Source organism: Callithrix jacchus, chromosome 17 (assembly GCF_049354715.1).
Source record: "Callithrix jacchus isolate 240 chromosome 17, calJac240_pri, whole genome shotgun sequence".
NCBI classification, from domain to species: Eukaryota; Metazoa; Chordata; class Mammalia; order Primates; family Cebidae; genus Callithrix; species Callithrix jacchus.
Genome location: NC_133518.1, coordinates 79490890 through 79517826, shown reverse-complemented (window position 1 = coordinate 79517826; position 26937 = coordinate 79490890). Strand labels below are relative to the sequence as shown.

Below are 26937 nucleotides of genomic sequence, written 5' to 3'. Positions count from 1 at the left end.
AAATGGTAGCTCTGTTATTCCCGTTGCTTAGTTGTGTGGAATTATTCTTGATTTCTCTTTTTTACATCTCATATCCAATCAACGGCAAATCTAATTATCTGTACTATGAAAAGATATCCATAATTTCATCAATTCACACCGTTTCCCCACTACCACACTAACCAAAGCCACCATGACTTCTCATCCAAGCTGTTGCAAGTTGCTTCTATTGTTTTTAACCACATATCAGCCGATGCCTGCCTCAAGAGTAAAATTCAAGCCTCTTACCATGGCATGCAAGCCCCTTCGTGGCTCGGAGTTCTTAGAAAGAACCTCTTGGATCTTTCCTACACTGAGCTGTAGCTACACAGCAAGCCTGCGTCTGCCTGTGGGACGTTGCATGGGGCTTACCAATGACTGGAATGTTTTGTCCACTTTGCATGCTTGTTTTGCTCCTTCTGGTCTTTGCCTAGCTGACATCCTGTCAGAGAGGTTTCCTCTGGCAAGAGACTAGTTTTCTTGCTCTTCTTTGATTTTCTCCATAGGACTTGTCACCAGCTGAGCTATTTTCTGGTTGCTTACTTCCTGGCTGTTTCATTGCACTTGAATATGCATTCCATGGGTTGTATATACATCAACTAGAAAAATGCTTAGCACATAGCAGATACAATAAATACTTATTGAGTGAGTAAACTGACATCCTCATCCTTGTACTCACTGAATTCATTTTGCTGTAGACATCGTACCGGTGTAGATATTAGACAGAGGACTTGGTGAGTTTGGCCTTAGAATCACGGAGGCATGGTGGGAGGTCTTAATAGAAGGTGGATCAGGGTTACCTAAAGGCAGATGTATGTTTATTGAGCATAGGATTCCTGTGGTGGTAAGAGTAAGAAAATTGTGGTCAGATTGGAGAGAATGAATCAGGGAGATAAATGGAGAGAAATGCAGGGGTTGGGGTGACAGTAGTTTGGGAAACGGGTATGTTCCAGGGAGAAGTAATACTGTTACAGATAGTTGGCTGGGGGATGTGGCTCATGCCTGTAATCCCAGCATTTTGGGAGGCAGAAGCAGGCAGATCACTTTAGGTCAGGAGTTCGAGATCAGCCTGGTCAACACGTGAAACCCTGTCTCTATTAAAAATACAAAAAATAAATGAAACAAAACAAAACAAAAATACAAAAATTAGCCTGGTGTGGTGGCTCACGTGTAATCACAGCTGCCAGGTGAGCCAGGAGAATCACTTGAACCCGGGAGGAGGTGGCGGTTGCAGTGAGCTGAGATCATGCCACTGCATTCCAGCCTGGGCGAGAGAGCAAGACTCCATTAAACAAACAGAAGAAAAGATAATAAGGGACACAGAGGAGAATTGTTTTTGTTTATTGCAGTTTATTTGGTTTTCTATTCACTGTGTTACCTCTTTAACTTGACAACCCTTGTAGAACACTGGGAAATAGCGTTTGCTGCCTTTTGTAGAATGCTTGTGAAGTGTTTGTGGACACTATGCTCAAATGTTTCCACATTTTATCTCCGTTACAGAATGTGAATTCTTTTAGAAAATAATATTCTCTTGTCAGTAAAGTCAATTTATTCTGCGGTAGCCTGTGAAAACACATCTTGTAATGGGGAGGCATTGGGGACGGCACGAAGAAATGGAGCATCATTCTAGAGTCAGGTTTATGTTGTTATGGATCCCATTAGTCTTTTATTTCTCCCAGCAGATGTAATGGATATTTTCTTATGTATTAAGTCTGTGCTAGTGTTTGAAAATGATTTGAATAGTTTTTGCCTTAAGTAAAAGACATTTCAAACCATGGTAGTTTAGCAACACATTATCAAATTTTATAATGGATAATTTAAACTTCAGAGAAAAACTGATTCCTCACAGACAAGTGTGAATTTGCTTTTTTTATACTCTGCACATTTGGAGAGGATTTCTATGGGATTCCCTGACTGCCAAAAGATAACATTTCTATTTTCTCTGTTTTCTGTTTCTGGGGTAGCTGTTATTGATATAGAGGATTTCGTAAGACAGGAAGAGAAGCTTATTTTTGAACCATCTCAGTCTCTGTTTGGATTAAGATGATCTAGATTGTTTGGGGTTCTAGCTGCCTTCCAGAATCAAATGTCAGTCCTGTGTGGATAGGTCTAACTCTAACCCCAGGCCTCGGAATATCTTCCTGGATTTCAGGTATAGAGTCTAATACTCAAGAGAAAGTAATCAGGCCTATGAGGAGACAAGATGATATGAATAAAAGCAGTAAGAGCAACAAGAGAGGCAGTACCCTCAGGGAATACAGGCAGTGGAGTTATCAGATACAGACTTCACAATAACTGATCAATATAGTCAAGGAATTTGAAAGATTAAAGATTTCAGTGGAGAACTAGAGCTACTAAAAAAACCCAAATGGATATTCGAGAACCAAAAAATACAATAACAGAAAGTAAAACCTCAGTGGATTTGCTTAACAGATTAGACTGACCTAAGCAGAGAAATAATATCTAGCAGAAGTCCGAGATCAGTATAGAGAGATTAAAGTGTGGAAGACATGGAGAAGTGCTGGAGAGATACAGAGGAGAGGAGTGAGAAAGTGGTGTTTTTTTTGCAATAAATGGTAATAGATAATTTGGATATCAATATAGGAAAAAAAACTTTACTCCTAAGCTGCACTGTACCGAAGATCAGTACAGGTAGATTTTATGATTTTCTGTTTAAATTTATAAAGGTAAAGCAGTAAAGCTTCTGGTAGATAGCATATGGAAATATCTTCATGACTTTTGTGTAGATGGAAAATTTTTTTTAACAGAACACAAAAGCATGGTCAGAAAGAAAAATATTGATAAATCAGGCTATCTTAAAATGATGGTTCATTCAAAGGCATGATTAAAAGAGTAAAAACATAAGCCGTAGAGTAAGAGACATATATAAATGACAAATGTAATCATTAGCGGTCTCAAGAGAAATATGCACACACCTATTTCTTTTTTTTTATTGCATTTTAGGTTTGGGGGTACATGTGCAGAACATGCAAGATAGTTGCATAGGTACACACGTGGCAGTGTGATTTGCTGCCTTCCTCCCCTTCACCCACATCTGGCATTTCTTCCCATGCTATCCCTCCCCAACTCCCCCCACGCTGTCCCTCCCCTATTCCCCCCATATACCCCAGTGTGTAGTGCTCCCCTCCCTGTGTCCATGTGTTCTCATTGTTCATCACCCGCCTATGAGTGAGAATATGCGGTATTTCATTTTCTGTTCTTGTGTCAGTTTGCTGAGAATGATGTTCTCCAGGTTCATCCATGTCCCTACAAAGGACACGAACTCACCATTTTTGATTGCTGCATAATATTCTGTGGTGTTTATGTGCCACATTTTCCCTGTCCAGTCTTTCATCAATGGGCATTTGGGTTGGTTCCAGGTCTTTGCTATTGTAAACAGCGCTGCAATGAACATTCGTGTGCATGTGTCCTTATAGTAGAACGATTTATAGTCCTTTGGATATATACCCAGTAATGGGATTGCTGGGTCAAATGCAATTTCTATGTCTGGGTCCTTGAGGAATCACCACACTGTCTTCCACAATGGTTGAACTAATTTACACTCCCACCAACAGTGTAAAAGTGTTCCTTTTTCTCCACATCCTCTCCAGCATCTGTTGTCTCCAGATTTTTTAATGATCACCATTCTAACTGGCTTGAGATGGTATCTCAATGTGGTTTTGATTTGCATCTCTCTAACGACCAGTGATGATGAGCATTTTTTCATATGTTTGTTGGCCTCCTGTCTGTCTTCTTTTGTAAAGTGTCTGTTCATATCCTTTGCCCACTTTTGAATGGGCTTGTTTGTTTTTTTCCTGTAAATCTGTTTGAGTTCTTTGTAAATTCTGGATATCAGCCCTTTGTCAGATGGGTAAACTGCAAAATTTTTTTCCCATTCTGTTGGTTGCCAATTCACTCTAATGACTGTTTCTTTTGCCATGGAGCAGCTGTGGAGTTTGATTAGGTCCCATTTGTGTATTTTGGCTTTTGTTGCCAATGCTTTTGGTGTTTTGGTCATGATGTCCTTGCCTACTCCTATGTCCTGAATGGTTTTGCCTAGATTTTCTTCTAGGGTTTTTATTGTGCCAGGTCTTATGTTTAAGTCTTTAATCCATCTGGAGTTAATTTTAGTGTAAGGTGTCAGGAAGGGGTCCAGTTTCTGCTTTCTGCACATGGCTAGCCAGTTTTCCCAACACCATTTATTAAACAGGGAATCCTTTCCCCATTGCTTGTTTTTGTCAGGTTTATCAAAGATTGTATGGTTGTAGATATGTTGTGTTGCCTCCGATGCCTCTGTTCTGTTCCATTGGTCTGTATCTCTGTTTTGGTACCAGTACCATGCTGTTTTGATTACTGTAGCCTTGTAGTATAGTTTGAAGTCTGTTAGTGTGATGCCTCCCACTGTGTTCTTTTTGCTTAGGATTGACTTGGCTATGCGGGCTCTCTTTTGGTTCCATATGAAGTTTATGGTGGTTTTTTCCAGTTCTGTGAAGAAGGTCATTGGTAGCTTGATGGGGATAGCGTTGAATGTGTAAATTACTTTGGGCAGTATAACCACTTTCACAATATTGATTCTTCCTAACCATGAACATGGAATGTTTCTCCATCTGTTTGTGTCCTCTCTTATTTCGTTGAGCAGTGGTGTGTAGTTCTCCTTGAAGAGGTCCCTTACGTTCCTTGTGAGTTGTATTTCTAGGTATTTTATTCTCTTTGTAGCAATTGTGAATGGCAGTTCGTTCTTGATTTGACTCTCTTTAAGTCTGTTATTGGTGTATAGGAATGCTTGTGATTTCTGCACATTGATTTTGTATCCTGAGACTTTGCTGAAGTTGCTTATCAGTTTCAGGAGTTTTTGGGCTGAGGCGATGGGGTCTTCTAGATATACTATTATGTCGTCTGCAAATAGAGACAGTTTGGCTTCCTCCTTTTCTATTTGTATACCCTTTATTTCTTTTTCTTGCCTGATTGCTCTGGCTAGAACTTCCAGTACTATATTGAATAGGAGTGGTGAGAGAGGGCATCCTTGTCTAGTGCCAGATTTCAAAGGGAATGCTTCCAGTTTTTGCCCATTCAGTATGATATTGGCTGTTGGTTTGTCATAAATAGCTTTTATTATTTTGAGATACATTTCATCAATGCCGAGTTTATTGAGGGTTTTTAGCATAAAGGGCTGTTGAATTTTGTCAAAGGCCTTCTCTGCGTCAGTTGAGATAATCATGGTACACACCTATGTCATCAAGGAAAATTGGACAGATGACCCAGTAGAAAAATGAGCACAAGACTTGCACAGGCACTTTATAAAAGTGGGTACCTCCAGGTGGCCAATTAACACCTGAAAAGGTGCTTAACCTGATATGTCATCAGGAAAATGTAATTTAGTCCCAATGAGGTACCAACGTGTGCCCTCCAGAATGGCTAGGATTTAAAAGTCTGATAATGTGGGGTTTTGGCAAGGATGTAGAAGAACCTGAATTCTTACATCTACCTGTTGGAGTATAAATTGACATAATGATTACTTTAGAAAACTGTTCATCAGTGTCTATGAAACGGAATCGAGGCATGCGTTGTGACACAGCAATTTTATTTCCAAGTGTATATCCAGTAGAAATGTTTGCATGTATTTAGCATAAGTTATGCTTATCCCTGTTCGTAAATTGAAATAGCCCAAATGTTCATCCACAACAAAATGGATAAGAAAATTATCGTATATTCACACACTGGAGCACTATACAGCAATGAAAAAGAATATGGATGAATATGAGCAGGCGTAAATATAGAGCAGATAAGCCAGGCTTTCAGCTGTTTGGTACTGTTTCATCTCTTATGATTAAGAGTTGAGGGAACGACAGCCTCTTTTTAGAAGTGCTCAGTGTATTGGTGAATGTTGACTTTGAGCTTCACACTAAGATCTTCCATACGGGCATGTTTAGTGTAAACTTCAGCATGAGTATCTCTGGCTATTTCTCTTGGGCTATTTCGTTTTGCCAAAGAAGAACATATGAAGAGTGTTGCAGCCACATGCTTGGAAGGAAACAAATAGGCTGCCAGGGTCCCAGGAGCCCACTGGGCGTAGGGGGCTGAAGTTTCAGTGTTCACTGTGCGTAAATTCCCTCCGTCTCCCTATGTGCACTTTAGTAGTCCCCTCTTAAACTTGGTCCGCTCTTTCTTAGTCCAGATGGTTTTTATTTTATTTTCTCTAGAGAATAAATGTTCAGACTTCTGCCTGAGCGCAAGCCTAGTGGACGTTACCTGTATATATTGGCTACAGGAGGTAATTTAAGGTTCAAACTACTTTTTCATCACATTTTGTCAGATATTTGATCTTTTACTCCTCCTTCCTCACCCCTAGTTTTAGAAAGAGCTTTTCAATAAATAGTATCAGACAAGTGCTCGTCCACCTGGAAAAACAATGGAATTAGATTCCCACCTCAACCCACAAGATAAGTCAGTTTTTAGTGGATTGAGGAATTCAATGTGAAAGACACGAGGAGGAGGAGAAGGAGAAACAGGAAGAAGGAAGAAAGAGGGTAAAGAAGGGGACTAGGCCGGGCGCAGTGGCTCAAGCCTGTAATCCCAGCACTTTGGGAGGCTGAGGCGGGTAGATCACGAGGTCAAGAGATCGAGACCATCCTGGCCAACATGGTGAAACCCCGTCTCTACTAAAAATACAAAACATTAGCTGGGCATGGTGGCACATGCCTGTAATCCCAGCTACTCAGGAGGCTGAGGCAGGAGAATTGCCTGAACCCAGGAGGCGGAGGTTGCGGTGAGCCGAGATCGCGCCATTGCACTCCAGCCTGGGTAACAAGAGCAAAACTCCGTCTCAAAAAAAAAAAAAAAAAAGAAGGGGACTAAGAGAAAGAAGAGAAAAGATCCAGACCTCCAAATTGGTAACAAAAGATCAGTACCCCAAGGGAGAATGAGCAAAAAACCTGAACAGGCATTTCAGAAATCGGCATTTTCAGGGATTTGCTGTTTATGTTTTCTCTTTTGATATTTTCTTGTTTTCCTCAGAAAAGAGGAAATATGAATAGAAAATAACTACCAAAATATTCTCACTGTCCTTAATAATTATGAGAATTCAAATTAAGACTACAAGGTACCGCTTTAGACCCCATAGATAGATAGGCAGAAATTAAGTCTAATACCAGTAGGGATTGGTGAGGTTGTAACTTAGAGGGAACACATACACTACTGGTGGGAATAAATTGGGACAACCACTTGGAGGCCAGTTTGGCAGGGTTGTGACATTGAATATTCCAGCTTCTGTTCCTATACACCCTAGCAACTCTTGCACATGTGCACCAGGAAACAGGTAAAGCAGTGTTCCTCAAGCATTGTTTTTTGAGAACAAAAGCTGAAAGCACCCCTCATGTCTTTCAATAGAATGATGGGTAAATAAATGGTTATATATTCTGCATGTTTAATGAAGACAAAACTAGTTATATTCTTAAAGAATATGTTTGTTCTTCCTATATCAAAAGTAGAAGAATTTTCATGGCATCAAATTCTATCTCATCTCTGAAGAGACGTCCGGCTCTCCTTCATTTTAGTAAGTTGAGTCAGTGCTTCAGATGCAGAAGTGGGGCAGGGCTTTTGACCATGGTGATTGGTGATTCGGAGAACGGGATGAAAAGCAGAGTGTTAGCCTTCTCTACGGACTTTCTCTTAAGATTTGTGTACTCAAGAAAGCAGTGTCCCAAGGTTGTTGGTGGTGATAAAGCAGCTGCGGTTTCCTGAGTATTTACATACTCATTGACTTCCTCGCAGCAGTCCTGTAAGGCCGGCATTCTCATCTCATTTTGTAATTAGAAAACTGAAGTCTGTAAGAGCTTAATTTGTACAAGATCACACTGTCAGGAAGTGCAGCAGCTGAGAATTGCTTCCAGGTTTGGTTGACATCTCTGTTTCATTATAGTCAAAGGCAAAGATTTGACCCTGTGAAGGAAGGAGTCCAGGAATCGTAATGGACACAAGCCACAGTAAAGTTGTGGGGTACTGCCAGAGCACTGTCGGTTTGCTTCTTTTGTAAAGGCAGCCTGACACTTGACGCCGTGAGAAAGCATAAATCTTACAAATGTGCTTGTCTGTTTGCCTTGCACTCAGCATTTATATTTGGTAGGGTATCCTAGGAAATTAAGCATTAATCGCCTAAAAATATTTTTTAAAAGGGTCTGTAGGACAACAATATCACTTAATGTTTAAAATCACTCTGCGGGCATGGTGGCTCATGCCTGTAATCCCAGCACTTTGGGAGGCTGAGGTGGGTGGATCACAAGGTCAGGAGTTCAAGACCAGCCTGGCCAAAATGACAAAACTCTGTCTCTGCTAAAAATACAACAGTTAGCTGGGTGCGGTGGCAGGTGCCTGTAATCCCAGCTACTCAGAAGGCCGAGGCAGGAGAATCGCTTGAACCCATGTGGCAGAGGTTGCAGTGAGCTGAGATCACGGCACTGCATGCACTCCAGCCTGGGTGACAGAGTGAGACTCTGTCTCAAAAGAAAAATAACTTACACTGAAAGCTTTGAGTAGGTAATGCCGACTCATGGTTCAAAAACCAAAAAAACAAATTCAAAGTTAAAACTTCTCACCTATACTTTATTACCCTAGATTACCACCACGTAAAATTAAGCATCATTATTAGCTCATTTATCCTGCTGGATTTTTAAAAAATCTAAGCAAATATCAATATTGATTATTTCCCTCCCTTTATATAAGCAAAAGTTTTCTATTTTGAACCTTGCTTGTTTTACTTAAAAATATATCTTGTAGTTTTTTCATATAGTGTATAAAGAGCTGCTGCTTTTTGACACCTGCATTCTAATCATGTACCATTTTTACCTAGCCAGTCCCCTTATGTGTGTGGATTAATTGTGTAGCTTGTTGTGGGCGGAGGTACTGTATTTGAGGGACAGAGAACTCAGTGTGACTGGAGGGAGAGAAAGCAAGATGAAACTGGGGAGGTAATTGGGGGTCAGGTCTTGTAGGTCATGATAGGGAGTTTTAAGAACTCCCATCTGAGGAACAGTGAGATGCCTTGGAAGGGTTTTAAATAGGGGAGTGACCTGATGGAGAAGATTAGTTTAGATGTAGGGTGTGCAAGGATTGGAATGACAGAGGAGAAGCAGGTGGACTAGTTAGCTAGAAGGCTGGGGTAATAGGCCAGGAGGAGGAAATACGGTCGCTTGCTCTTGGTTTGGAGTGGAGAAGTGGAAGAGTCTGAAGAATATCCAATGATTGATTTAATATGGGAAGTGAGAGAAAAGGATGACTCTCCTAGGTTCTGGTTTGTTTAGTGAGGTAGAGAGTGATACTAAACAGTGGGATATTGTGCTCTGGAAGAAAACCAGGTTTGGTGAGATGATGACGTTTATTTTGGATATGGAGTTTGAAGTGCCTTTAAGACAGCTAAAATCAGATGTCAAGTCAGCAGTTGAATATATTGGTATATAACTTAGGGACCAGGTTTGATCAAGCTCCAGATATATAATTGGAAGATTATGTGTATAGAAAAGTAGTAATTTAAATCATTGGTAGGAATTAGATAGCCTGGGTTAAACAGTTAGAGGATGGCTATGGGCCTAGAACTCAGTATTGATAAACTTCAGCATTTAAGAGTGTGAACTGGCCGGGCCCAGTGGCTCATGTCTGTAATCCCAGCACTTTGGGAGGCCGAGGCAAGCAGATCACATGATGTCAGGAGTTCGAGACCAGCCTGGCCAACATGGTGAAACCCCATTTCTACTAAAAATACAAAAAATTAGCTGGGCGTGGTGGTGTATGCCAGTAGCACCTGTAATCACAGTTACTTGGGAGGCTGAGGCAGGAGAATTGCTTGAACCTGGGAGGTAGAGGTTTCAGTCAGCTGAGATTGCACCACTGCACTCCAGCCTGGGCAGCAAGAGTGAAACTCTGCCTCAAAAAAAGGAAAAGTGCGTGAACCAGCAAAAGACATGGAGAAGGAACAACCAGAGAAACTGGAGAAGAAAACCAGTAAAGTCAGACGTCGTGGCGGAGGAGCAGCGGGGTGGCAGCAGTGTTGAATGCTGCTGACTTGTGTAGGTGAAGGCCAATGAAGGCCCATTGGATTTGATGTCATGTGACCTTAGAGATGGCAAAGAGAGAGAAAGTCAGATTGAAGGTGGTTGAGGAACAACTAGGTTGAAAGTGATTATGGCTCTATCCACATAATCAGCGCCTAGAACAGAGGGTGCTACCTGATGGATACAGCATCAAGGCCAGCTTCCTGATTCAAGTTCATCCTCACACGTTCACTAGTGAGTTCCGAACAGTAGTACACAGAAATGCAAATACATGAATAAATCCATTGAGAGAGCCCCATCCACGCTGTGTCAGGATTTCAATACATTTGACCTACATGTGTGTATTGTGAGTACAGCTCCAGTTTGCAAGGGGAATTGGTTGGAAGTACTTTCTGAGAAGTAAAAGCTGGCTGGATGGGTGAGAATAACAGAAATGGATGGATGGATGGATGGCAGTGACCATGGAGATTGCTTTAAAGGGACTTGTGCATGATGAAATCAGTGGAGTTGTGGGGAATGGGAACTTGAGGAAATGACTAGTATGCCCAGCAAAGGGGAGAAAGTGGGGAGAGGACCTAAAAGTTAAGATGTGGTAACATCTTAAATGTCTAAGGTGGTGGTCCAGTAGACTCCCTAGTTCTGGGTTGGAAGTGGTTAGTTCAGAAATGAATGTCTAAAGAATACCAGTATTTTGAAAGAAGGCACAAGTTAACTTTAAAAGGCAGGTACCATAAAACGAGTAGATAAAGAGACATGTAAAAGCCAGGTATTTAGTATCCGCCATCTGTATAACCCATTGTTAAAATGAAACCTTTTCTTTGGATTTATGTACACTATTTGCTGAGAGAATTGAAATTCATGTGAATCATGTAGGTTCCCAAGCAAGTTCAGTACTGATGACAAACAAATGTGTAGTTAACCTGTGGTTGCTTTGAACCTCTGAGACATAAGGAGCCCTCTTCTGCCCAGACATCTCTTTGCCTTTCATTTATCACCTGGAGAATATTGATTGTTTCCACTGGCCAAGGCAAATGAAATCAGGACATTAGCAGAGAAATTCAAAGTTGCCTTATTTTCTTTCTCCATAAGTGTTTTAAGTTTTCCGAGGCAAAAATTGTCCCTGACAGGTTGCTGCCAATGTAAACATCAATGTGACTGGACGGACGCCCTCCGGAAACACTCGCCGTGGCGGCATTTTCGGACAGATGCTATCAAGTGTTTTATCCTGAGAGGTAATCTCTGCACTTTCCTGCATGTAGACTGGTGATGTACATCGAGAGAGACAGCAGAAAGACCACCCCAGGCAAGGAGCAGCAAAGCGGCAATGAATACCTGTCCAGATGCCTGGATCTTCTCATCTGTCACATCGTGCAGGAGCTGCCACGGATCCTGGGTAGGCTGGAGTCTTGTCCACAGGCCCCGTTTCTGCTTTCCTTTCTAAGACCTGGCTTTTAGGCATCAGTTCTTTTTTAATTCTCACTTGCCTGTTCTTGAAGGCAAAGTCACCTTTTCATGAATGTGTAGTTTCAAGATTTAAATTTGCTTTATCTGTTTTTGTAATTATTTTGCATCAATGACAGTGATGAGGCCTGATGACACCATGTCACATTAAGGTGTGATCTGAGGTAAACTGGCAATTTGAGAAAATATATAAAAGAAAAGTGTTTTAAATGCTTAAAATTGGACTTACGTATTTGGGGCTAACTTTTCTTAAGATTTTTTCCTGCCTAAATCAGACGAATTTTCTCTTGGGATTAGAGCCAAAAATTTATTTATTGTTAAAAAAAAAAAACATAAAAAATCCATAGATTTTGTTTATTTTTTTCCCTTGCTGAAACAAGATTTTCTTTTATTTGTACAAATTTGTAGAGTATGTGAGAAACGTCGTTCTATGTATAAAATGCATAGCGATCAAGTCGGCACATTTAGGGTGTGTGACACCCACCTCCAGTACCTTTTTGTTAACTAGTCACCTGCTCTGCCGTCAGGCTTTGAACTTACTCTTCCATCTGACTGTATGCTCGTACCCTCTGACCCGCCTTTCTTCGTCATCCCGCCACACCCGCTCACCCTTCTCAGTCTGTGTTGCTGTCCGTTTTCTTCTGCCACGTAATCATTATTAACGCCCACAGTAAGTGAGAACAAAAAGGCATGGATTTGGATTTTAAATATTCAACTGTAATGTGAGAGAATTTTGACATTCGTTTAAAGTTTGAAACTTTCTTTGTTTGAAGAATTTATCTTACGATAAAAACCTCTAATGATTGGTAAAGGACGTTTATTACAGCTAAAGAAATACTGTATTTCATTGTTTTTGCAGAAATGAAAATAAGCTAAGGAGCATGTACATGCAGCTTGAACCCCATTCCATGCTTTTCCAGCAGATGTAGCTGTAAACCAGAAATGTTTAGAATGTTAAATTTGATTCAAGCTGTTAGAGTAGAGAGTACTTAGATTCAGGAATCCAGAATCTTAAATCAAAGTGATGAAAATATCTTCAAGGCCAACTGACAGTAACTTTTTGCTCTTTACTGATACTTTAGGAGATTATTTTTGCCTGGTGATGACTGAAAATAGAGCCTCTGAAAATTTATTTCGAATTGTAAGCATTTTTAGCTCTAACCTGAAGGCTATAATTTGGTCAGTTGGTAGCTGAATTCTTTATTCCTGGACTTATCCTGTTTTAGGGTATGACGGTAAGATTCTGGTGCCCGCAAAGCAAGTTGTATTTATTTTTCTATTTATCGTCCAATGAGAAGTGTTGGGAATCGACCTCTTTTTACTCCCAACCTCTTCTGTTTTCTTACAGTTGTAGGTCGTGTTCTGTAATCCGTTCGCTTATTATTTTAAATATTTTTTCTTGTTTGCAGAAGTAACAAGTACTCATGATTGACGTTTGGAAAATACAAAAAATTTCTAAAACTATTATAATTTATTAAATTTTATTTTTCACTTCCACGAGACATTGAGTTCATTGATAGCGTGTTTGCCGAGTGTCACATTCTGTCCCAAGAGGTCATAAGTGTTTGTTGTAATTTCAGTACTTGTGAATAAGTATATCTGTTTATTTTATTTGGAGATTAATTACCTTAGAAGTCCCATTAGTATTCCAGCAATGACCAGCAGCTCCTAAGTATTTGTGGTTTTTAACCTGCATGCATGCTCTGGGCTGTGCTTCCCAGGTGACATTCTGAACGCCTTGGCTAATGTTTCTGGGCGTAAACACCCATCAACAGTTCAAGTGAAGCAGCTGAAGCTGTGTCTCCCCCTGATGCCTGTGGTGCTTCACCTCGTGACCTCACAGGTATGATGAAATTGAGGAGGAAAAGGGGATCCGTGCCTCTTTTCTTTGTAAACTGGAGCTGAGAATCCTTAACTCAAAACAGTTTCCATTTTTTATTGCACTAAATTGTACATAGCTTCCAGAATTTAATCTACAGGATCTCTCATCACACAGGTATTTCGACCTCAGGTTGTAACAGAAGAGTTTCTTTTCAGCTACGGAACTATTCTTGTGAGTAACACTACATTTTTCTTGTTTCTAATAAAAAAGTGGCTGCCTCTACCATTTGTGGAATTGGTGTCAGAATGAGGTAATATAAAAATCCTCTTGGTATTTATTTGTCTCCAGGGAAGTGACCTTTTAATATTTTTATCTGTTGACTGTAATAAAATTTGACATTTGGAGAAAACACATTCTCTCCTGATAATGTATTTGTTCAGAGACAGCCCAAACAGGGTAAATATGCCCACAGAAACACTTTCACACATGTGGTATTGAGCATCATGAAAACATTTAATAAAACTGACGAACGGAATGCTGGGATCGTGCTATCATTATGATTTACTTCAGCTTGCGTTGTCAGAAGTAAATAGTAATACTAGTCAAGGGAGAGAATTATGGACTGAAATTCAGGACCTGGATTTAGTCATGTGCGGTATCTCTTCTTGTGCTGGCATTTCTCTCTGTTAAGCTCAGTTCAGCTTCTTCTTTAATTTTGAGGATGCAGGTAGAAATGAGAAATCGCTGTGTTAGTTTTCACTTCCATTTTTGCTCACAAAAATGGTCTTTTGTTTAGCTCACGGGTCATGAATTATGTTATGTTTTTCCCTTGCTAGTAGTGTTTGCAGTATATATGACTGATAAAATGAGGAGCCATGCAGAGGGAAAGCTAAAACATTTGACACCGAGCTTCTCCAGCCTCACTTTGATATTAATAATAAACTGAACAGAGATTTTCAAAATGCCATTGAGGTAACTAGTTAAAGGGAAGTCAGCATCTTAATTTTATTGTTGGTTTGGGATTTTTTAAAAAAAGATTGCAACACACAAGTGAGAACATCCTCGTCTAGAAATTTAATTATAGGGTGAAGTATGATGTTTGTAAGTGTAAGTGGTGAGTAGCGGTTGCTGATTTTTAGGAAGCAATGGAGTAGAGGTCCCTTTGTGCTCAATTTAAAATTTTTATCTTTGAGTACTTTGAATCCTGAATTCTACAAAGTCTGTAATTTTGGTACCACATTTGTGGAATTGCACATTATGAGACTTTGTATTGACCACCGTCTCTTTACCTGGTTTTAAGTACAACATAGGCATCATTTTAGCATGACTGATTCCATCGCACTGGCATATTGATGCCTGAAATTGGAAATTTTGTCATAGTACCCACGTTGGGAGTATTGTGGCACTGTGTTTGTTTGGGATGGGTATAACTGTCCTGTTCTTTCTCCCTCTCTCTTTTCTTTCATGGGTAGTATTTTCTTCTGCCTACATTAACTACATATGCTTCAGGTTTTTAAGTAACTACCAAGTTTTTCTAACAGAAAAGTTTTTATGGGCTTTCATAAGTTCTATGAATATTAGGGAGAACACATCTGCTACTTGTAATTCTGTGCTCAGAGACAAGGGAGGAGACCACACTGAGTCTTCTGTGTGCTGCTCTGTTGGGTCTTTTCAATATAGGCACTTTTAGGAAATGGAAAATAACTCGGTTGCTTTAGAGATCATTAAGATACTGAAAAAATTTTAGCAGTTTTTTTCTTGAGAGTCTCACCCAATTAGAGGAAGTTTAGGGAAACAGAATGAGTTTTCTGCCTCTCTTCAGTCTGTTTTCCTATTTTGAATCATGGCCAGTCCCAGAATTCTTGAATTACTTTTCCGATTGTGCTTGATGCTTGGCCTTAACTGTGTGCTCCCCTTTTGCATACTCAGCGTTGATGGCCCTGACAAGAGGGCATTACTGACTCAAATTCAGGACCTGGCTTTAGTTAGCCATACGGATTGCAAACTGTTCCAGAAGACAGCAGAAATGTTATTCAGGTTACAGTGCCTTACTGATGCCAGGAGACCCTTAGAAATTTACAGTGCACATTAGCATATTAAAGCCTTTTGAGTTTTAATAATTTAACAAATTTTTTTAGGCAAAGGCTTCCTTCCTTCCTTCCTTCCTTCCTTCCTTCCTTCCTTCCTACCTTCCTTCCTTCCTTCCTTCCTTCCTTCCTTCCTTCCTCCGTCCCTCCCTCCCTCCCCTCCCCTCCCCTCCCCTTCCCTCCCCTCCCTTTCTCCCTCCCTCCCTTCCCTCCCTTCCCTCCCTCCGTCTTTTTTTTTGGTGGTAGTGGTGGGGATGCACAGTTATGAATGTTCTGTAGCCCAGTCCACAGAATGATCATGTAAAACTGTCCAGAGCATAGTGCTTATTTGGTTCTAGTGACATAGGGAAATAGTCTATTATATTTACATACTTAGCTTTGTGAATTTTTTTTCTTTTCTTTTCTTTTCTTTTTTTGAGACAGAGTCTTGCTTTGTCACCCAGGCTGAAGTGTAGTGGCACAATCAGGCTCACTGCAACCTCCTCCTCCCAGGCTCAATAAGTCCTCCTTCCTTAGCCTCTGACGTAGTTGGAACTACAGGTGTGTGCCACCATGCCTGGATAATTTTTAAAATTTTTTTGAAGAGATGGGGTTTCACCATCTTGACCAGGCTGGTCTTGAACTCCTAGACTCAAGTGATCCACCCACCTCAGCCTCCCAAAGTGCTGGGATTACAGGCATGAGCTACCTTGCCCAGCATTGTGTTTTGAAAGACTTATTGATACATCAGGAGATAAATGTTATTTTCAGTATTTCTCAAAATGATGCTTGTGGAGTAGCGATTGTCTTATGGCAGGCATATTGACCTTTAATATTTTAAAGGTATGACTTATTTGGGGTATTCAAGCTTAGTCCACTTTTAGAAGCTGTATCCAGTAGCAGCAATCCAGTAACTTCTTGGCTTCCATTGAGGCAGCTCTCCACGAGCTGCTGGCCTGCCGTGGGTGGGCGTGGAGATAGCAGCCAGGGTTGCTGTGATGTCTGCAGGTCGGAAGGGTTCTTAAGGAACAGGCTGGAGAGGGGCATTGGAATTGTGCTTCCCATTGGCTTCAGTGTTATAATGCCACTAGGTCACTGTTTGCCTAGTTGACCTACAGACTTTTTTTTTTTTTTTTTGATGTACAGAAATTCAGGATACTTCTTATGTATGGAGGCATAAATACAGGAATTAATTTTTTGTAAAAATTTTTCCCCAAGGAAAATGAAGTTTTGATTGTCTTATATTTTAAGGAGACTAGCATTTGGAAACAATTCAGCAGAGCAATTTTAAACCATTATCAAGCTTTGAAAGAGTCCTAGCAAAAGAGGACTGCCCAGCTGATAATCGCTGTTTTCATTCTTACTGGCAGAAGCAGCCTGCCTTCTGGCTCGCTCCCTCTCCAGGTTTCAACAGTCTGGTCTCTGGAGAAGTTCTCTGGCGAACAGCATGCTTCTTTTGGTCCTCCGTTGAATTGGGCTGGGAAATAGGAAGTAGTAAATTAAGGAAATATTTTCAAGAGCTCATGATATGTATTAACCTAACATTCACTGCATTTCTTATGTCCTTTTGAAAATGCTTTTGATTAATGATCAGGGGAAGCACACTTTGTTGTGTCAAAGTTCTGGCTTCGTTAGTTTATACAAGTAAAATGGCTTGTGGTGGTGATCGTTTTCTACAATAAATAACTACGAAAGCACATGCTTCCTGCCCTCTGTAGATTTTTTGGTAAAGCAATGCTGGTTTGTTGATAGACACTGACTTCAGCTATAGCAAAGCCGGAGGTGGGGCAGGCTTGCATTTTCCGGAAGATGGTCGTATATATTCACTTATTTGGTGCCACCCAGATGTTCTTGTCTTTATTCCTTTAACACATCATGAATTTGTTTCCCAGTTTGCTGAAGGAGCTCGTTTCAGCGTCTGCTGGGGAGCACTGAATGAAACACAGCACTGGCACACACTGCCCGCACTCCCTAGCCAGCGGACCTTGCCAGGGGAGTGGCTGCTCTCTTTTGCTCCCCTGCTAAGACTCCCCGCTTTAAAGTGTGCGCTGTGAGAAGATACAGTGTCACCCTCTGTGTTGTGGTCATCTGCAGATTTCCGTGTCACTGGCCCTTGTTCCTCAGCATTCCTTTAGCACTTGGCTAGCCATGAGCCTCTCCTTGGGGCTTCCGCGTCATGGGTGGGGAATTTGATATCCCTCTGGGGGGTCTCCCAGTGCCTCAGCCTCACAGCTCCCTGGCTGCCTCTCTCCCCAAGAGCTTGTCTGTCTTCCTGTCAGCTGGCTGCCCCCATGCTCAAACACTTGACCTTACTGTCAGCATCCCCTTGTCGGTCCACCAGCCCTGATTTTCAGCTCCTTTTCTCTCCTCCCCAGCAGCTCTTCAGTTCCTTTGAGACTTAATTGTTCCTGCGAGACTTAATTGTTCCTGCCTGCTTTCTACTCACCATTCTGCCCTGCTAGGGCTCTGCTTCTTCACGTTCTCTTTACTCTGCCTAGAGCGCCTGGTCCAGCATTAATCCCTCCTCGCATAGATCGGAGCTCCCATTCCCCTCTTCCTTCCTTGTCTTCCTCTGGCATTATTATTATTATTATTATTTTTTTGAGACGTAGTTTCTCTCTTGTTACCCAGGCTGGAGCGCAATGGCACGATCTCGGCTCATCACAACCTCCGCCTCCTGGGTTCAGGCAATTCTCCTGCCTCAGCCTCCTGAGTAGCTGGGATTACAGGCACGCGCCACCATGCCCAGCTAATTTTTTGTATTTTTAGTAGAGATGGGGTTTCACCATGTTGACCAGGATGGTCTCGATCTCTTGACCTCGTGATCCACCCGCCTCGGCCTCCCAAAGTGCTGGGATTACAGGCTTGAGCCACCGCACCCGGCTATTTTTTTTTTTTGAGATGGAGTCTCTTTCTGTCTCCCAGGCTGGTGCAGCGGAGCGATATTGGCTCACTGTAACCTCTGCTTTCCAGGTTCCAGCAATTCTCATGCCTCAGCCTCTCACGTAGCTGGGATTACAGGTGTGTGCCACCACTTGCAGCTAATTTTTATGTTTTTTTGTAGAGATGGGATTTCACCATTTGGCCAGGCTGCTCTTGAACTCCTGACCTCAAGTGATCTGCCTGCCTCAGCCTCCCAAAGTGCTGGGATTGCAGGCATGAACCACTGCATCTGGCTCCCTGGCAAATTTTAATGCTAGTTAAATTTAAGTCTCCACCTACCTTAGCCCTGCTCTGAGTGGCTAAATATGGCTGTGAGGGGGCAGGGACGGGGGGGACAATGCAAATAACTGGTCTGTCTTAAAATTCACATCAGCTGCTATTTCCATGTTCCCTTCTCCTTGAATCTCCAATGCCTCCTACCCCGTCCTCACTCCCCCCTCATTACTTCCTATTACACTGAGAATGAGAAGGAAGAAATACATCAAAAGACCTTGAAATTGATAAATGAATGAAATATTTAGTAGGGATTTAAAAAAAGTTAAATAGGGAAAATATAAGGTAGGAAATCAGTTAAAAGAATCTCATAATTCTTTATAATAAAGAATAAATGTCAGCATTTAGTCAAGCTTATTTCTTTTATATATATAAAAGAAAAAGGCAGTGCGTGTGAGTGGTTAGAACGTCCCGAGGGAAGCAAAAGGCAGAAAACGCAGGGAAGTGTCCGTACCTCCTCAGGCTCCCAAAGGAAGCGACACTTGTCCTTGCCAGTGATCTCTTCCTCAAAAATTGTTGTTCACATCACCAGCATTGGTATATTGCATGTGTGTGTGTGTGTGTGTGTGTGTATTTTTTATTTAAAAAAATTTTTGAGATACAGTCTTGCTCTGTTGCCAGGCTGCAGTGCAGTGGTGCAATCTTGGCTCACTGCATCCTCTACCTCCTGGGTTCAAGCGATTCTCCTGCCTCAGCCTCTGGAGTAGCTGAGACTACAGGCGCGCACCAGCACGCCTGGCTAATTTTTGTATTATTAGTAGAGACGGTTTCACCATGTTGGCCAGGACCGTCTTGATCTCTTAACCTTGTGATCTTCCCTCCTTGGCCTCCCACGTGCTGGGATTACAGACGAGCCACTGCAGTGGGCCTATGTATATATTTTTAAGGGACTTACACAGAAGGGATTGTTGTTACATACAGTGCTGTGTCCTCTTTTTTTTTACTTAGTGATTCATAGACGTTTAAGTAGATTTGTTGAAGTGAAAAGATATCTCTCTCACTCTCTCTGAATTTTTTATTCAACAAAAGTTATGTGCCCATTTTGGAATTATGTGAAATGATTTTAACAAAATTATCATGAAAAGCATACATTGCTACTTTTAAAAATTAACTTCATTTTAAAGTCAATTTTGTTTCTTTGAACCGCCCCCCCCCCACCAAAATTGGAAGATATCCTTTATTTTCAGTTTTTAAAGGGCTTGCATTTTTTAGGCTTTCTGATTTTGTTTATAACCTAGACAATAAATGTCTTTTAAGTTTTTTTGTTTAAATTATTTATGGTTATTAAAGAAAATGTGGAAAACTGTGAAATTTGAAAAAATAAAATTATAACTCTGCACTAGGAGACAACCATTGTTAACCTGTTCTTGTTTCTTATAAAATTATAACTCTACACTAGGAGACAACCGTTGTTAACCTGTTCTTGTTTTCTTATGCTTTCTATTCATATAGATGTGTTTGTATTGTAGACACAGTTATTTATGTATCTATAACGTATATGTGACATATACAAATACATGTGGTTGAGACCATTCTGTGTCCATAGATTCATATTCTACCTTTAAAAACGTTAGGTTGCATTTGGCTGGGTATGGTGGCTCACTCCTGTAATCCCAGCACTTTGGGAGGGCAAGGCGGGTAGATCATGAGGTCAAGAGATCGAGACCAACCTGGCCATCATGGTGAAACTCCGTGTCTACTAAAAATACAAATATTAGCCGGGCATGGTGATGCATGCCTGTAGTCCCAGCTACTTGGGAGGCTGAGGCGGGAAAATTGTTGGAACCTGGGAGGTGGAGGCTGCAGTGAGCCAAGATTATGCCACTGCACTCCAGCCTGGCAACAGAGTGAGACTCTCTCTCCTAAAAAAAAAAAAAAAAAAAAAAACCAGAAAAAAAAACCAATTAGGTTGCATTTAGGTATTTTCCCATAACTTAAAAAAAATTCCTCTTAAAAACATTTTAAAATTTAATTTTAAATTAACAAATAAGAATGATGTACATTCGTTGTGTACAGCAGATTGTTTTGAAATATGTATACATTGTGGAATGGCTAAATCGGCTAATGAAAGTATCTGTTACCTCACACACTTGTTTTTGTGATGAGAAAACTTGAAATCTGCCATTACTGATTTTCAAGTCTACAGTTTTCTACCATGTTCACTATGTACTCTGCATCTCTTCATACCGATTCCTTCTATGTAAACAAAATTGTGTCCTGTGACCAGTGTCTTCCCCTGACCCCCAGTCCCTGGTAACCACTATCTCTTCTCCACTCAGAGTTCACCTGTTTTGGTTCCATCCTGTAAGTGAGATCACATGACGTTTGTGCTTCTGTGCCGGGCTCATTTCCCTTAACATAAGGATGAACCTTAGGTTCATCCATGTTGCCGCTAGTGACAGGTTTTCCTTTTTCAAAAAATTCCATTGTGTATATTCGCCACCTTTGTAAAATGCATTCATCTGTTGATGGACAGTTGCGTTGGTTCATATCTTGGCTGCAGTGAACATGGGAGTGTAGCTGTTTCTTCAACATCCTGACTTTATTTCCTTTGGAAATGCGTATATATGTATTTCAGTAGTTGAATTCCTGGATCATGTGGTGCTTCTATTTTTAATTCTTTTGAAGAATGTTCATGCTGTTTTTCATAATGGCTGTGCTAATTACGTTCCCACCAACAGTGTGCAGGAGTTCCCCTTCTGAGCATCCTCAGCACGCTCGTCTTTTATCTCTTTGATAGTAGCCATTCTTACAGATGCGAAGTGATATCTCATTATAGTTTTAACTTGCCTTTCCCTGATTAGTGATGTTGAGCGTTTTTTTCATAGTTAACCATTTGCATATCTTCTTTGAGTAATGTCTATTCATTCCTTTGACGTTTTATTGTGGGAGGCAGGGTCTCGCTCTGTCGCGCAGGCTGGAGTGGAGTGATACCAGCATAGACCATCGCAGCCTTGATCTCCTGGGCTCACGTGATCCTGCACCTCAGCCTCTGAGTAGCGAACGCTACAAGTGCATGCTGCCATGCCTGGCTGTTTTTTTATTTTTCTGTGGAGACAGTCTTGCTAAGTTGCCCAAACTCCCGGCCTCAAGTTATCCTTGTGCCTTGGCCTCTCAAAGTGTTAGGATTACAGGCATGAGCCACTTCACCTGGCCTGACCATTTGAAGACATTCGGTTATCTGCTTTCTTACTATTGAGTTGAGTTCCTTATATATTTTGGATACTCACCCCTTATAGATTTGTGGTTTACGAAGATTTTCTCCCATTCCGTAGCTTGTCTTCATTCTTTTGTGTCCTTGGCTGCGCGGAAGCTTTTTAGGTTCACGTGATCCCATTTGTCTGTTTGTGCTTTTGTTGCTTGTGTTTTTGGGTTAGACCTAAAAGTGTCGTTGCCCAGACCAAAGTCTTGGAGCTTCACCCTCTGTTTTTTTCTAGTTGTTTTCCGATTTTGGGTCTTACGTTTTCTGAAGATTTTAGCGGCTGCTATTCTGTTTGTATGAACTGTAGCTAGTTTGGTATAATTTCAGTAAGGCTCAAAAATACACAGACAGTTCACTATTTAGGGACACGTGTATGTGTGTTAAAACTATTTAAGAAAACTGAGGAAATGATAAATACGTGGCCGTGGTTATCTCTGGAAGTGGTAGGCAGGCGGCAAAGGGGAGTCCATGCAACCAGTTGGGGACATCTTAGTCCTTACCTTGGGTGGTGTTTAAGCGTTTTCTTTCTAACACAAAATATATGCCTGCGTTCTTTTGTACCTGTTATGTACATTCTATTGTATTAGATGTTTTTAGACATAGCACTGTCTTAAAATGGAGCACAGTAGACCAATTTCTACTGCTCACTAATTGCTCATACTTCATCACTTTTTACCTACAAGGTCATCTTACATTTTATTTGCCGCCTGTTACCATATATAAAAGAATGTCTATGTATTGTTTTGTTCACTAGGGCAAGAACTCTGTTGCAGTGTTCTTGCAGACGGTAACGTGGGGGCTCTGCCTCGCGTGGCAGTGAGTGTTTCATTGAGGCCGTGTTCGTGGAGTGCCTTTTCTGTCCAGAGCGTTTGGTCAGACACTGGGAAGCCCCCTCATCCGGGGAGCTGAGGCCTCAGAGAGCTCACAGCCAAGCTACAAAGGTCTTCCTCTCAAACAGCAATGGGTGTCACCTTGCGAGGTGCGTGGGAGCACAGAGCAGGAACTAAAACATGGTGAAATTTGAAGACAGGCCTTGAGAGCAAAACTGCTGTCTTGACACACTTTGTATTCAGGGCACCGAAGGCTTGACCTTCCTTTGAGATGACTGTCCCCCTGCTTAGGTGCCATTCTAACTAACTGCCGATACGGCAAATGTCTAAGTGTGGCACATGGTTGGAGATGGTTATATATCAGTTCTGTTATTCTCACTTTTGCAAGTGCTTACATTACCACTGACCGTATTCCAACATTAAATCTCATTGATAGTGATTTGTATATTTAAAAATGATTGTAGTTAATAATTTACATATATTATTTAATATAATTTAAAAACTAATGGTATTTATAATGTACGTAGAGTGTTGCTGTCTATGAGTTATTAAGAGCAATAGGTACAGTTTTGGGCAAATGTAAACTACCTGCATTTTATTTCAGAGTTACTTTGAAACTCTATTTATTAAAATATTTATTCTTTTCAGAGTCATATTAAATCTGTAGACTCAGGAGAAACAAACATAGATGGAGCCATGGGTGAGTAGACCGTGGAGCATTTTATGTGTGTGTTTGAGGTACTTGGATATTGCGATTTAAACATGTAAATACGTACCTGTAATAATTACCTGTATTCCTAGGACTGACAGCGTCAGAAGAATTGATCAACATCACGTTGTCTGCTTTTGAAGCAATCGTACAGTATCCTGTTGTGTTGAAAGACTATCACTCTACGGTCAGTTCCAGCAGCTTTTGAAAAAAGTTCTTTTTAAATGTCCTTGGTAATTCTGTATAGGGAGCCCTAGCTTAGGGTGCTTGTTCAGACGTGCGCGTTCCCTTCATGAAGTAACCACTGAGAACCCTGCCACCCTGGCAGGGTGAACATAGGAAATCCCTTCCCTTTGTTGACTTTCTAAAGGTTTTTCTTTGTTTTTCTCTTTCCTTCCTGGCCCACACCTGTCCCTCAGCGTACTTTCTTCTTGCCTGGCTATTTATCGTAACTGGTAGTACAAATCCTCCGACCGGCTTTCTCAGCCTTGGCACTGAAGGCATCTTGGGATGGACAGTTCTTTGTTATGGGGCCGTCCCGTGCACTGTGGGGTATTTAGCAGAAACGCTGGCCTCTGCTCATTAGATGCCGATAGCCCCACTCCTCTCCCTTCAGTAGGACAACCAAAATTGTCTCTACGCATTGACATATGTATCCTGGGTTGCAAAATTGCTCTCATTTGAGAAACTGTGCCTTAGAAGGATCCTTAGGTGAGCTGCCTGTTGACTATGGGAGGAGGAAATCCCCCTCCCTTTCTTTCTGCAGAAAGGCCCCCAGAAGAGGAGCCAGTTAGGAAGACTAGCTGATGGTGCAAGGAGCAGTAGCAGGCTTTGCCAGCCAGTGGCTTTCCCTAGAAGCTGCTGCGGAGCAGGGACATGGCTCCCTCCTGCCCTCCTGAGCCCTCCCAACTCCTGCCCCACCCCCTCACTGGAGCATGGGTGATGTGGTAAAGGGGGGATGTGTTTCTTGCACCTCAGCCTTATGCCTGCTTCCAGTGATCTGCCCCAGTTAGCATTTGACCCAAGCAATAGTGACCGCTTTCAGATAACAAATTACGAGGACATCCAAAGCATAACTCAGCAGAGTCTGATGTGAAACTGTTTGTCAATTTCGAACTAACTGTATAGGGAAAATTTTAGATAGCAGTCAGTCATGAGCTCTGGATTGCTTGTCATGATCATGAATAACAGTACCGAATTTAGAAATCACAACTGTACTTAAAAAAGATATTATGAAGTAAAGAAAAAGTTAATTTTAACACCTTCATGGTCACGTAGTTACCATTGTAGAAGTGAATTCTGCAGTTCGTTTCCTCACATAGTTCTCTACCCTCTGCCCCCACCCATGAAACACAGTTAACTTGTGTGTGTGCATTAAACCCTTCACTTAAATTCTATGTTCTTTGGCTCGTGACGTCTCGGAATTACCTCACTTCTACTTTCGGTTTTTATTTATACAGATTTAGAAATTTGAATTTATAAAACATGGTTTAGAATGTCATTGTTTCTTTTTGCTAATCACTTCTGTTTCTTTTTGTTTTGATTGTTGTAATTCTTATTTCCTTTTTCTTTAGGTCTGTTTTGTATTTTTCTGACATTTTGGTGTAAATATTTAGCTTGTTAGTTTCCCATGTTTCTTCTCTGATTTATGCATTTGAGATGATGTTTCTCTTAAACACTGCCTTCGTGTCACTTCACAAATTTTCACACACATAATTTTAATCTTTCAGTTAAAGTATTTTATATTTTCTTTATTGAATCATGGGTTATTAATATACACTTATTTAAATGTCGTGTGGATACGTTATAGTTATCTTTGTATACTGATTTCTAGTTTAACTGCTTTGAAGTGAGAGAACGTAGTCTGGGAGATTTTAATATGTTGAAATTCATCAAGACTGTGTTTATAGCACATTGTGAGGTTATTCTTTTGTAAATATTCAGTGTGTTTGAAAAAAATATATTTTTTAGCTGTTCGGTGCAGTATTCAATGTATGTCCATCAGATCATTTATTAGTTACCTTGTTCAAATCTTCCCCTTACTAATTTTGGCCTGCGTTTTCTGTAAGTTACCGAATGAGATGTGTATAAATCTACTATTACTATCATGCATTTATTTCTTGTAGTTCTGACAATTTTTGTTTTATGTATCTTCAGGCCATGTTATTACGTGTATTTTAATTTCAAATTATGTCATCTAATGAAATCACCCTCGTGTCATTGTGAAGTGGCCTCTTTATCTCTAGTAATGCTTTTTGCCTTACACTACTCTGTCCCATTTTAGCATAATCATGTAAACTTTCTTTTGATTGATACTTGCCTGCTCTATCTTTTTTCAGTCTTTTCTTTCCAACATCTCTCTTATTATGTTTTAGATCTCTGTAATATGAATATCATATAGTATTTTAAAATTAATTTGTCCAGGCTGGACGTGGTGACTCACGCCTGTAATCCCAGTACTTTGGGAGGCAGAGGTGAGGGGATCGTCTGAGGTCGGGACTTTGAGAATAGCCTGGCCAACACAGTGGAACCCCATCCCTACTAAAAGAGCAGAAGTTAGCTCGGTGTGGTGGTACATGCCTGTAATCCCAGCTACTCGTGAGCTGAGGCAGGAGAGTTGCTTGACTCTGGGAGGGAGAGTTGCAGTGAGCTGAGATCATGCCACTGCCGTCCAGCCTGGGTGACAGAGTGAGACCCTGTCTCAAATAAATAAGTAAGTAAGTAAATAAAAATAATTTGGCCAATTTTTGACTTCTAACTACAACATGTACTCTGTTTACACAGTGTAATTGTTGGTCTTTTCAGATTCATCCTACTTTAGTCTTGCAAACGTTGTCATACATTGTCTTCTTACTTCCACTCTCATGTGTCATTGATATTTTATTTTTCGTTTAGTTTTTCCCCTATGTAAGATTGGTATTTGTATATTCTCTTTATGTTCTTTTACGGGTCACGCTAAAATTTTCATCATGCATATTAATGTATTAAAAGCCAAACTGGAAGAGCAGCTTTCTTTTCTCCTAGTAATACACAGACCTCAGCCTGCGTAACTCCGCGCAGTCCCCCGGGATATGTATGTTATTGGCGGTGTTTTGCGGCAGTTTTCAGTCTGCCTTGTGTGTTTCTCTCTTTTAAATGTCCACCAGACTTTGTTATCACCGCTTCAGTGCAGTTCATGTGCATTTGCATTTATCCGCACACTTACTGCATTTCTTCTCAGTTTTCACTACTGCCCTCACTTATCTCTGACGGCAGAGCACCCCCTGCGGCCTTCACTTATCTCTAGTCTCCCTCTCTAGTCTCCTTTAGCTTCGTTTGGGGGCAAACTGTCTGTCTGACAAAGTCCTTCTTCCTTGAGGGATATTTTGCTGAGCATTACATTTCAGTTGGTAGTTATTTTTGATATTACTGTTCAGCACTGCGCAGATGTTATTTCTTTATCTCATGTTCTGAACTGTTGCTGTTGAGAGGATTGTGGTTCATCTCAAGTCTTTCCTCTGAAGGAAATCTCTCTTTTTGTCCCTTGTGTCCTTCTAAAACATTTTTTGGGGGAGGAGATGTAGATTTAGT

At 41.0% G+C, this 26937-nt stretch overlaps 1 protein-coding gene across 23 annotated transcripts in view; it reads left to right on the top strand.

The window, feature by feature from the left end:
* ULK4 (unc-51 like kinase 4) overlaps positions 1-26937 on the top strand; it is a 677547-nt gene that overhangs the window by 203318 nt on the left and 447292 nt on the right. For all 23 annotated transcript variants that reach the window (XR_013528778.1, XR_013528777.1, XR_008477287.2 and 20 more), the window contains 5 exons: positions 11321-11454; positions 13244-13365; positions 13519-13575; positions 23307-23358; positions 23460-23554. Coding sequence is in view for 15 of the 23 variants with exons in the window: in XM_078354734.1 (XP_078210860.1) it covers positions 11321-11454; positions 13244-13365; positions 13519-13575; positions 23307-23358; positions 23460-23554 (460 nt within the window). In the remaining 8 variants the exon portion in view is untranslated. The remainder of the gene's footprint in view (positions 1-11320; positions 11455-13243; positions 13366-13518; positions 13576-23306; positions 23359-23459; positions 23555-26937) is intronic.